The sequence below is a fragment of the Clupea harengus genome, chromosome 4, assembly GCF_900700415.2.
Source record: "Clupea harengus chromosome 4, Ch_v2.0.2, whole genome shotgun sequence".
Classification (NCBI taxonomy): Eukaryota; Metazoa; Chordata; class Actinopteri; order Clupeiformes; family Clupeidae; genus Clupea; species Clupea harengus.
The window spans coordinates 20,413,756-20,426,379 of NC_045155.1; the positions used below are offsets into that span (position 1 = coordinate 20,413,756).

Consider the following 12,624-nt stretch of genomic DNA (forward strand, 5'->3'; position numbering starts at 1 on the left):
TTACACTACAGAGAGTATAACATGTTAAATTGAGTTTATTAACAAAACACAAAATGACACATCTATGATAAATATTCAGACAACAATTCCACTGTGATCAAACACCAGTGAAAGTGATCAGTGAAAATGATCCAATATAAAATGTAGCGTAATACATTAATAATAAGCAATTAACTCCCTGCCTCTACACATCATATTCTCACATGAGACAAATACCAAAATAATAAAATTAATACTAATTTACATACAACAGTGTTAAGAAATAGTATGTCCACCACATGTTTTTCTCTGGTGCCACAGCAGCCCCCTTGGGAGTGACAGCTTCAATCTATGCATCTATAGAATAAACATTTGTCTATCTAGATTACGACTTACAAAAAGAGGTGGTTGGTATTCATGAAGGGTTATATGGTGACCATCTATCTATGTAGCACATGTTTCCACCGTCTGATAGCGATGGTTACAGAGGGATAAGTCATGGATATGCATGGGCAATGTATTCCTTCTGTGGCAGGCCCATGATTTTCTCTAAACCTTATAGCGGCGAGAGAGAGAGAGTGAGCGAGATATTATTATGGCTGGCCACACAGCCCAGTGGCAGCATGATTAAGATTTGAAGCCATGGGGGTAGATTTAATGCTTTAATAACAACGGGGATTGAGAAGTCCCCCATGTCGTCTCCTCATTCCTTTTGTGTCCACTCCACAAATCTATGATGTGGGGGCCTGTGGAGCTCTGGTACTGTGCATATTTTCCAAGTCACCAGTCCCAAAACAGATGTCGTGTTTACATTTTAATTTGTTTGTTTTTGTCACCCTTTTGCAGTCTTCGGTGGAAATTGTCACGGATTATGTGGAGATTGCACTGAAAAAAAAGAAGGAACAAAGCAAGCAGAGAAAGCAATGAATGAGCTAGATCATGTTGCGGCGCTGATCCTTGAGTGTAATAATGTCTCTGTTGGACCTTGATAGGAAGAAACCCCCTGTGGCACTTCATAATGCGAAGACACAAACAGTGCTCTTTGATTTGCTATGCACAATTCACATTCAGTCCCCAAACCACAGCATGATGAAATGAAATGGCCCATGCTTGCTGGTGTTGCTCATAAACAATGAAAAATTAAACACACAAAGGCTTTAGAGAATACTGAGAAATCAGCCAGTCCATTCAGTATGCAACTGGATGCTCAACACATAAACTTCACATGACAAGCCCAATTATGATGACTGATATCATTGGAATGAGTCCAAAATAGTGTGATATTACCTGTTAGTTAGACAAAGATAAAGAAATATAGGACATAGAGTACAGATGTATTCGGACAACTTTGACTGTGGTTAAAGTAAGACCACTGTTGTGCTTTTCAGTCATACAATTATTTAAAATCACTTTCAACTCAGTTGTGGGAATTAGCTGATGCTCCGTTTGAAAGCTACTGTATTTAGGGCTACACATGCAATACATACGAGAACAGTAAATCAATCAGTCAGTTACTGAGGTTACAGTAATTCTTGTGCTGGAGTTTCACAGCTTTGTTCAGACGGTGATGAATGCCCCCAGATTTGTGTTCACAGTGTCCGGATCTACACATCGGCCTCGCTTTTGTTTCACGCGTTGATCTCGATGGAATTTGGTGTAGCAGCGAAACCCTGCAGAGAGCAATAATACGTTAGATTAAAAGCATGAATCATATTCACCTCTCTCGAAAGCATTAGTAATTCTATTATAAATACTACTTCAAAGATTAATAATCATAACCTTTATCATTTCCTTAATGTTATAGAAATGTCTTGAGGGTGTTATAGGTTTGAGTTATTCCACATAATCCTCATAGGGTTATGAGTAGGTGGCTTATGAGATATCAGATTCATTAGGTGGACCCAGGCAACTCACCCTCCTCACACATGCAGTCAGCATAGCACTTGTTGTTGAGGCTGCGGTTGTGAACCTCACAGATATGCTTCCTCAGATCACAGCAGGAGCCTGGCAAAGGGAGAGAGACATCACAGCACAGCTAAATGCACAGTTAAATCAGTGAAACAATTTCCTAAATCCCTCTGAAATTAGAACATTTTTGACCGTGTGTTCTGTTAGCACCCTGCTCTGTTAGATGAGCTACAGGAACAAAAGGAGGCAGATAAGATCAAATGGACGGACCTAGAGGGCAGTCAACATGGTGATCACATGGTACCGTAGTCCCTCTGTCCGTATCTGTCTGATTTCCACGTTTCCCTTCCAAAGCATTTTCTTTGTCTGAAACCAAGTCGGAAAACTGCTGTTGAGACATTAAATGTGCCAGGCCCATGTTTATAAAGGGCTTATTACGTATCTATACGCTGCACACACCTGTGTTTGTGTGGGATGGTCCAGTATTCAGAGGCCTGGTGTCTTTAGAATCAGTCTTATCAAACAGTACCATGTGCAGCCTGGGAGCCAGGTCACGCTGTGCCTCTCCTTCAACCTGCTGGGGCACATATCAGGACACAATCAAATCAGTAGCACTTCATGATGGAACTTCATTGGCACATATCAGGACAAAACTAAGTCAGTAGCACTACATGATGGAACTTCATTGAACTTGATCATGGAATATCTACCCATTTAAAAAGGATTTAGGGTCAAAATGTGAACACAAACCAAAGCATTTGTGACTGTGACTTACTGAATGTATATCATTTTAAAAACTAAATGCAATCATCATGGACCTTTATTTACAATTATTATACGGCTCTTCAGAATGTTTCAAAAAGTTCCGTTGATTTGAATGGGCCATCCCAACGTTCGCCGGTGAATATTTCCTGATATTCACCGCTGCGAAAAGATATTGACCGCTGTCATTGGCAACGTTTTTTTTTGCTTCTAATTCACATCTTTCATATCATTCCGCAAGTAGTCCGGTCATTTAACGTAACAGACTCATTGTAATTTGAAGTCAGCAAGTAATGGGTTGCTACGCAACACCTGAAACTTAAAAGTTCTATTTGCTTGAAGAACTATTTATTTCTTAGCGGAAATCATGAAACGGCAACTAAATCATTAAAAAGAGGTATTTTGGAGGAATGTCTTCTATATTTTTTGGCAAGTAACCGTATAATAAGCGGGATAATGTATTGTCCGTCGGTCATTATCCAAAAATAAATCCCTTCAGGACGAAATAACACCCCTCCGCTGTGCGTCGGGGTGTTGTTCGCCCCGTCGGGATTTATTTTTGGATAATGACCTCCGGACAATACATTATCCCTTACGTAAATATGAGAGCTATGAGTTGATATTCTTTAAAGTGTTAATCGCAGCATAAAAGTATTGATTACCTGCGGTTTGGTGAGTGGAGGGGACTGTGCATTCCTTTCTTCATTGATCATGGATGTTTCTGATGTGGTAGAGTTGGGTCTTTCAAGGACCTTCTGCCTGTCTAAAGGATGAATGCTGTGATTGTGCTCTCTTGCAGAACCCTTCTCCCTCCAAATACAGTCATCTTCTGACAGTAAAAGAAGTGGAAAAACAAGAGATTGAACAAGAGTGACCAGAAGAACACTCCGAGTTGCCCTTTGGAATAATCTTTGTAGTATTTGAATTAAGTGTCCATAGAATGTATTTATGTAAGTAATAAATAATACTATGCACTTCTCAGGTTAATCAGGTAGTTTACTAGTAGCAGATAGCCTACTACTACAACAGTATGTTCAAAGTACAATTTACACAATTAGTACACTAATTATTACATAGTGTATAAGAAACTCTCCATAAAGTGGTGCCGAAGGGTCTCACCTGTAGTATGTTTAGGTCGGTGCCAGTCTCCTCCATGCCTCCTTTTGTGTCCCACGTTGTGCCCATGTGGTCTCTCCTCTGAGCCTTCACTTCCCCCTGTGTCACCCCACGCGCTGGAGCCCAACTCTAACCTGACGGGGGTCAAACCCTCTACCTCTGCTCCTCCCTGCAGCGGCCAGTAGTCTGGCTCTAAAGACCCTCCATGGGCGAGCACAGCTCTCTCCTCTCCCCGGCGCCCCCGGTGTCTCCTCCTGTGCAGGCTGCGGTGTGCAGAGGGGCCGGTGTTCTGTGCGGGGACGGCAAAGCCATGGCTGACTACTGGCCCATTTTCAGTCTTCACAGGTTGAGCCTTGTCACTATGCATCATGGTGAGCGTAGCGAGGAGGACGGGAGAGAAGAAGCACCAGGTGACGGCCCTCATTTCGAACAGGACGGCTTCTTAGTGTTTGCACAGTCTTCTGCAAAGGGATGGTATTCAATTTAATCCAATTAGTTTTGCTTCCTCATGAGCACAGAATACACAACAAAAAATCAGAAAGGATGTTCACACATTTTGTATGCACTGTGTGAAATTTAGTATCTGGGTTAAAACACACATATACATATACATATACAAACACACACACACTTTCCAACATATACATACACAGCAGTGACGTGCAGTGAGGTTCGTGGCTGGTGAGGCACTGACTTTTTCAGAGTCAAATTTACAAATACATAAACCCAATTTAGTAACGGCGCCTATTAACGCCCGAAACCTATTAACAGCCTCACGCAGGTACATGTTACTTAATATTGATTTCTATATCAACCAGGATAACGGGTTTACTTTTAAACACCATACGCTCCTACCCAAAGGGGGTATTTAACTTGTATGTGTGTAAAAAATTGCAGTACAGCGTTATTTAGTGTACTAGACAGCGATTTATTTCTGTGTGTACAAACCCTCATGGAACGAACTGCACGAATTCGATTTCGCAACGAGAAATTGTGAGGGTCATAGAGCTTTCCATAGACATATATACAGAAAGGCTGTTAATGGGTCCACCTCCTGTATCAGCTAATTTTGCTCGTCGGTCTACACAACGGAAAAAAAACTGAAAACACGTTTCAGTTGAAATCCAAACAAGTTACCAGTCCTAATCTAGACACCCACCGCTACTGAAATATGTAAGATTGATTGATTAAAGATTTTTCGATCTATAAATGTTTTTAATAGCTGGGGCGTTAATAGGCGCCTTTACGATAGAGTATCTAAGATCACCATTCAATTGGCAGCTTTCACATTGACTACTGGTTGTTTTTCATATCAGCATTCTTTACACACACATAGGTAAGGTGCATACAGTAGGCAGCTGCTAGCTTGTGATGAACTCATGTGTAAATATTATGCACTCATGAATATGAACTCCTGAATATGAACTCTTTCTTACGAAGTTGCACAAGCACCCTGAGGGTTTCTACCTTTTCCCATTATAATTTTAAGAGTTAAATCGAAGAGACTATAACATCAGCTAGATAACCAGCTATCATTTCATGCAAATTGAACTCTTCCGATTAACTCGTAAGGTTATTAAGTGTCCTTAGCCAGCTAATTAGCTAACGTAGCAACAGGATAACCATTGCAACCAGGAAACACAACTTACCTACAATTTAAGTTTCATTTCTCAAAATCAGCTCACCAATAAAAAGCAGTCTTGGGTTCCAAGTGATCACAACCACTTGAGTGATGTTAAATGGCTTCACATAGACATAAAACAATCCCAAGAGAAATAATGGGAAATCAACGGAGCTGCCGCTGTAAGTTCAAAACCAAATTTATTCTTGAGGTTCCAAACATGTTCAAAGCAATTTCGATCGAGTCGATCGAGTTATCTTCTGTCCCGTCGCTTGAAGCATACATTTTAACTCCGGCATTGGTCTCCCATTATTAATCATTTCACGTTTGGACTGAAAGTCCAGTTTTGAGAACTGCTTCAGCTTAGCAATAAAATCTTCCATTTTCGCCGTCAAGTAGAAGTGTAGAAGAAGAGCAACGTTTCCCAGCATAACCCCGACAGGTGCGCTCTCGCACGCCCCCTTTATTGAGGCAGAGGTACTGTGTGCCTCACCTACATGATTTTTCAATGCGTTTTGAGCTCAGCTCAAAGGTTCTACGCATGCGCACGCATGCGCAAAACCCAGTTTGGAGCGATTGCGCAATCCTAGGTGAGGCACTGCCTCACTAGCTCCCATAGACAATACATGGTGCCTAACTTGACCGCACGTCCCTTGTTTTCTCCCGTCTTTTTGAATAGGACATGCGCAAATTCAGCGAATTCAGCGATTTTGATTATAAAAATGCTCGAAATGATTGGAATCATGCAGAAAATACACCTATACCACAGATTAGTAGAGAAATATCAATATTTATTTTATTTTATAATTTTTTTTTTTTACTTTTCAAGATGAGGCTCTGCCTCACCTGCCTCATAGGACCGCACGTCCCTGATACACAGACACTCTCTCTCTTTCTCCCTCTGTGTGTGTGTCGCTGTCACACACACACACACACACACACACACACACACACACACACACACACACACACACACACACAGACACACACACATATTAATTGGATGGGTCATTAAAGGTGAGGTATGAAGAGAGGATGACAGAGGTGTGGGGTTCCTCTGGGCCCTCTGCCTTGTTTACTGGATGAGCAGCTCCACATTGCCTCTGGCACTCTTCATTGGCAATGTACCTTTAGATATTCACAGTTAGAAGACACTGTCATTCAAAGTCATAGATGCTGAGAGTTGTTATCGCCCCTGGGAGACTTCAGCATTTAGATTTTAGCATCATTATACTGTTTGAATATTTTAGACAAGGCCAGTCAAGAACGTGATGAAAATCTAACAACAGAGACTGGCGTTCCTGATACATTTAACTTATTCACAGTAATTCACAAGTTAATAATGTTATGTAAGGTAAAATATGTAAAACTGTGAATATGTAAAATTTGGTTTACTTATCTGTTTTGCATTTCAGTTTTACAATTGTATGTCTTTTTGTATTTATGTGTTGATTTTGGTTTTCCCTCAGGCATGAAATGTGCTATACTAATAAATTGCGTCCTGTCTTGCCATTTGAATGATAGGAAAAAGCTAATTTGTAGAGAACTAAATGAGATTCAGGTTGCAAGACTGTAATTCATACACACGAGTTAAACATGCAGAAATTACTTTCTTTTTTTCCCAGATCTCGGGAACATAACAATGGCTGACAGCTAGAGTAGGCTACACGAATCAGAATAACACAGCCTGGATTAATCACACAGTGCCCTTTTCCACTGTCTACATAGTTGCACACACACTAGTGTTTGGCTCAAGCTATCCACATTATCATTTTTGGAGATTAGCGACACTACAAAACTATGTCTTCTGCAATGCCAAGCTGCACTTGGCATTTCTTCAGTGCATTTAGGCTGGATGCTTACACTGAAATATATATGAGAAAGGTACAAAAGTGAGCCTGTTTGAAGATCGTGGAAATGGGGAGGGTGAGCCTGGTGAGAGGGGCTGGGGGAAAGAGGGGGATTTTCCTCCAAATGGATTAGAATTACTGAGGGGATGGATAGAACTAATTTCTAAAGCCTGCGCTGCCTCCCAGACAAGCAACAGTCCTGTTAGGACACTGAGCCACCCTAACTAAACATCACTAGTAGAAACATACTCATGGCATATTGGTTTAATCTGTCTTTGAATATTTTGGCAAAACCCATCTTTTGATGGTCTTTAAGTTTAGTCAGGGACAATCCTTAGGATAAAGAAGTCACATAGATTATGAGGGCTCAATAGCTTCAGGTTTAATCTGACATATATATTTGATAGCAGACATTTTTCACTGATCCCCTGTTCTGCTTTATAAGTTATGAATCAAAGGAATACATCTAGTGTAGCCCTGAACAGCGGACAGGTTCCTCAGAGAAGTTTCAAAGTGGTAATCCTGTCAAAATTCTGAAAGATCACCTTCTCATGCTCCTCACAGAAATTACCATCACTTTTTGTTTTGTTTTCAGAGTAGCACAACAGTCAATGACTAGCTAGTCAACTAGCTGCCACTCATATCCAAAGTCTAGAAAAAGAGCTACACTCTAGAATGACACACTCGGGCTATCCACCTGTTTTATTCCTCATCAGAAAAGAAGAATTCTGACACAGGCCGTGGATGAGCAGAGGATGACAAAATGTTCAAGTGGCTGAACTATACTTTGAAGTGGATCAACTATCTCAGCTATCTCAATTTCACCCATTTTCTTTTTATATCTAATTCTGAATGCGCAATTATACAACTGATCTCAAGTAAATGAGCCCAGATAACCCTTTTGGTACTTTAACAGATTCATAGACGTCATAAATTCATAGTCTACCTGCTATAGGCAACTGTGGAGATACATGGAGAAAAGAAAGTATGCTGTGTTATTCAACGATGCTTTTGAAAACTGAACAGCCTGGAGAGACATATGCAATAGAAAATAAATGTACAGACTAATCATTATATGTCAAATCTCCTGTCAGATTGCTTTGCTTGGTCCTTGGTAAATACAACTGTCAAAAATAGAGTAATTAGAGTGTGGGATTTATGAATGATGCCATACTGTGCATGCATGATTGACAGCTGCTGCTTACACTGAAGGTCTTTTTCTGTGCCCTAGGGAGATCCAATGCTGATATCCTCATTACGGGTGGAAATGTTAGATCTACCCAGACACCTCATTCAGTTCAATTACTCAGTGTGTTGTGCTGAAAAGCTGCAGGCTTTTTAGTATCTTAGAGAAAAAGATTGTCTTATTCACAATAACCTTTAAATCATGCAGACTATTCATTGAATGTAGAACTTATTTCGTATTCCTCTTATTGTTATCACATCACGACATGTCAGCGAATGTGGTGGTCTAGCATTATGGTAATTTCACCCTTTTGTAGCTTTGCCTCAGTGCAGTCAATTAGCACATTTATGGTAATCATTACACTCAAAGCAGTATCATTCTGCTACACTTTCTTTTAAATGCACGATCCCTTGCTGTGCTTTTTGTCTAAATGGATTCCCTCAGGCATACATACCGGCTTCAATGTGATTTAAAAAATCCTCTTTACTCTAGGTTTTTTATCAGTATATAAACTTTGATATGATTAATGCATTTAAGGACAACGAAAACACTCTAATTTTCCTCCCGGTATTACAACTATTGTATGTACAGTTCTCTTTTTTTATTTTAAACTTTGATCAGAATACACGCAAGGCATTATTAATTTGGCAACTATTACCTATTAAATGTTATCTCAGCACAAGACAAAAGTGTAAAAACAACTGCAATACTTCAAGCTATTGAACAACTGCTCTACAAGTACATTTCATTGTGAAATGAGTCTAGTTGAAACAAGAAACCACTTTCCATTGCATCAACCAGCAGACAGAAATGCTGATCAGATGTCAGTACATCACATTTTCAAACATTCTTCCCCCAAACACATGCAAGAGTAAATGAGCGCACATGACATACCCAATACAGAAGGTTCCAGTTGTGTCACAAAACAGAGTGCAGAAAGGAGTGATCTGAATCTGAATCTGAATCTGAATCTGGATCCTAGAACACAGATACAGTGAGATGGGAGTGTGTGATGTGTGGAGCGCCCGGCGAACTGGTGAGTGCCGTCGCCACACACTGCCGAGAGAGCAGAAAACCACAAGAACAGTGACATCAGAGAAGGAGGAGGAGGAGAAGTAGGAGGAGGAGGAGGAGGAGGAGGAGGAGGAAGGACATGCCCAGCAGTAGTGGGAGCTGATTTATACAGCCGATTATTTAGTATGTATCATATTCACAGACAACATGAACGCCATGTAGCCAAGTCTGAGTAAAATATTCAATGATCTCTTCCAATGCACACGTAATGAATTATGAGTGTATGTGCAGGCATAAAGGTGATGGGTTCATGTTTGGGTTTCGGGGTCAGTCCAGTGGCCATTACCAACACTGATATTACTGCTTGCATATCTCCATTGGCATCTGTAGTGCACACTAATGAAGAGAAGCCAGGCTGTCACAGTGCACATGATCTACCTGCACATGGGATTGGTTGGTGACAGCAACCACTGTCAGATCTGACATGGTGGGGTGGAGGGGCATTAGGGCATTACACCCACCCCCACTACCCAAGTGAGGCTACTTACCCAGGGGAGGCATGGTGGAATGAGCACCACGCACCTCTAGGGGAGCAAACATGAGGGGAGCAAACATGGTTTGGCCTGAGCCAATAAATCACCTTTGTTTAATGTAAGCACAAGCTATTCTAGACGGAGACTGTGCCATTATTCACAACTCCAGTAGTTATAATCCACTCTGTTCTTTACTTCTCAATGCCTCTTTGAGAAGTGACAATCGAAAGAATACTATTCCTTGTTGTAGCTAATTGTCTGGTAAATTAAGTAGCATTCAGAATTCCACAGTTGCATTTTTGTGTGGAATATAATGTGGATTCATTCTATTATGACAAATCTGCAACAGATGTACTTTCTTGCATTTCAGAGAACTTAGTGTCATCGGCCACCAAAAAAAATATATATATACAATTTACCATATTAAGCCAACATATTTTTTTTATTCTGTTGTTCGATAACAAAAGCACCAAGATATAAAAATAGACAATAGACGGCTTTATTTCATCCCTTGCCAGTGCTTGAGGATGAGTCATGCCTGCTGGTCAGAGGTCTGTTTGTGCCAAGAGACGAGACTAAAAACACCTGAAGGTTTCTGTTTCTGTTTGTTCTTCTAACTTCTATAAATTAAGGTATCTATCTATCTTCTGCGCTGTATTGATACTTTTATAAGGACTTGCATTGTTGAAAGTGACAAGGACCTATCTCTCAAAACAAAACTAAAAACCATGATGCGCTTTCTTACAATTATGTAAAAACACACCTGGGACTTTCTTGAGAAGGGTACATAATGTGTAAAACTAGCTACACTAAACTAAAGTAGCCTATTTTCAGATAGATAGAGTACTTTCACCCATTGATTTAGCCTTTTGGCAGGACTTTTATGTTAATTAATGTAGTGTTAATTTATGTATTTCAAATATGCCCCTGTCATATTGATCTTCAACTATAATGTTTACAGGGATAGTTGTATTGCTGTTGAACCTACATGGTCCTAACTTTGTGTAATTCCCCTGTATGTCCTACAGGTGGCACTGCAGACCAGCTCCTGTGGCACCTCAAGTCAGAGGTCCATTTGGCCTTACTTGGCCTTTACATCACCATCTGAGAGTCAAGTGAGTGGATAATATCACATTGGCACTCTGTGTGTCTCTCTCCCAGGGCTCATCTTTGCTCTGTCCCTCTATGCATCTCTGCCTGTGGCACCACAGACTCCATTTCACACCATTGCAGCATCAGAGCTGAGAAGTCACGCAAGGCAGTAAAGAACCAAGAGCCTGAGAGATAAGCCATGTTTGTTTTTTCTTTGGCATAACCCCATGGAATTTCAAATCTGTCATGACATGATGAAAGTCTCCAAACACTGACCACACTCACAGTCCCTGCCAGGAACGCAAAGTTTCGTCAGCTTTACTCAAGGTCAAATGGAACGCCCTACAGAGCAATGCACCAGCTAATGCACATCAAATATCAAAAGTAAACACATAGACTCAAGTGTGTAATCATTTCTGACATTTATTTTCTTTGTAATGAAATCTGTACACTAAAAATGCATATTTGCACATACATAACATTTCTTTCCTCTATATCAAGGAATATGGCTTGCATACAAGAGCAAACTCTTAACATCTGTGTACAAATCCCGTACACTCATTATTCTGCATAGTTAAACTGAGCACTTTCCTGCTCTTACAAAATGAAAAATTCAAGTTTCATAGCCCACTTAAGGACTGGCGTGAAGCCCACAAAGAGCACAAATTACAATAAAACAAGCGTATGTCTTTACAAAAGACCTATGTGTTCAAATAGCAACAGTTAAAAAAATATACAACTTTTCCTGCCTCAGTGCAAAAAATGTAAAATCCTTCTTCAAATTGGGCACAGTCTGAATATAAAATGAAATATCTCCGCTGGTAAGCTCTGCACCCCTGAAACAGGCCAGTTAGAACACTCAGCATCACTTCACAGTGACTTCAGTCAGCATCACAGCTGCTATGGAGGACAAGATCAGGTGTTTAAAGCCAGTTGTTTGTAAAGTCTGGTTATCCTTGTATGGTCTGCTGGGTCACGAGGTCCCTACTGAACGCTGAGCGGCGCCACGTCTTCGGCAGCCGACGGGAAGAAGCGCAGCGTGTCTCTGGAGTATTTGGAGTAGCCGTTGGAAAAGAGCGGCGTCCTCTTCACACTGAATAAGGACACGGTCCTGTCCCAGATGTCGGCGCTGGAGATGCCGTTGTGGAGCTGGACCTCCAGGGCCGACCGGAGACGTTCCACGCTGTCTGTACACTTCCTCTCCAGGCTCATGATCTTACACCTGCACAACAACAACAACACACAAACAGGTTACAGAGGGTGTTAACAGGAGCAATGCATCAGATAAACTTCTTAATCTGAGTAACATATTTGAAAATATAGTTGGTATCATAAGAGCAGTTTTTACCGTTTCTGAAGATCCTTCATGATGAAGCAGTGACTAGTTTCTTGTGTGTGTGTCCAAAGATAGCTTGAAGAAGTCTAAGTTTCCTGACCGTGCAGTTTCCTTGTCTGGTCGTATATATATATACGGATTCTATCAGCATTTAATGAAATGCACGTTCTCACACTTTCTGGCCAATTGGAAAGCACCATTGCGACAATAGTGTGCTCTCGACTGAG

At 40.8% G+C, this 12,624-nt stretch overlaps 1 protein-coding gene across 3 annotated transcripts; it reads right to left on the reverse strand.

Moving 5' to 3' along the window:
• Window positions 1-17: 17 nt before the first annotated feature.
• On the reverse strand, window positions 18-9,447 carry LOC116220218 (draxin-A-like). Of its 3 annotated transcripts, none has more exons than XM_031565548.2 (7): window positions 9,317-9,447; window positions 3,769-4,226; window positions 3,312-3,475; window positions 2,347-2,464; window positions 2,158-2,253; window positions 1,894-1,983; window positions 18-1,649 (listed from the first exon to the last, which is right to left on the reverse strand). In XM_031565548.2, the coding sequence occupies exons 2-7, from the start codon at window positions 4,187-4,189 to the stop codon at window positions 1,537-1,539; spliced, it is 1,002 nt and encodes a 333-aa protein (XP_031421408.1). In that variant the 5' UTR covers window positions 4,190-4,226; window positions 9,317-9,447; the 3' UTR covers window positions 18-1,536. The 3 variants fall into 3 exon arrangements, with proteins under 3 accessions (XP_031421408.1, XP_031421407.1, XP_031421406.1); XM_031565547.2 differs by having other exon boundaries at window positions 2,347-2,461; window positions 3,312-3,478; XM_031565546.2 differs by having other exon boundaries at window positions 3,312-3,478.
• Between the last annotated feature and the right edge of the window lie 3,177 nt (window positions 9,448-12,624).

Coding starts and splice junctions, on each gene's coding strand:
- LOC116220218 (XM_031565546.2), bottom strand. CDS start 4,189: ATGAGGGCCGTCACCTGGTGCTTCTTCTCTCCCGTCCTCCTCGCTACG. Junction 1,984..2,157: donor CCATGTTGACTGCCCTCTAG/GTCCGTCCATTT, acceptor TCCCTTTGCCAG/GCTCCTGCTGTGATCTGAGG. Junction 1,650..1,893: donor TGACTGCATGTGTGAGGAGG/GTGAGTTGCCTG, acceptor TGCTCTCTGCAG/GGTTTCGCTGCTACACCAAA.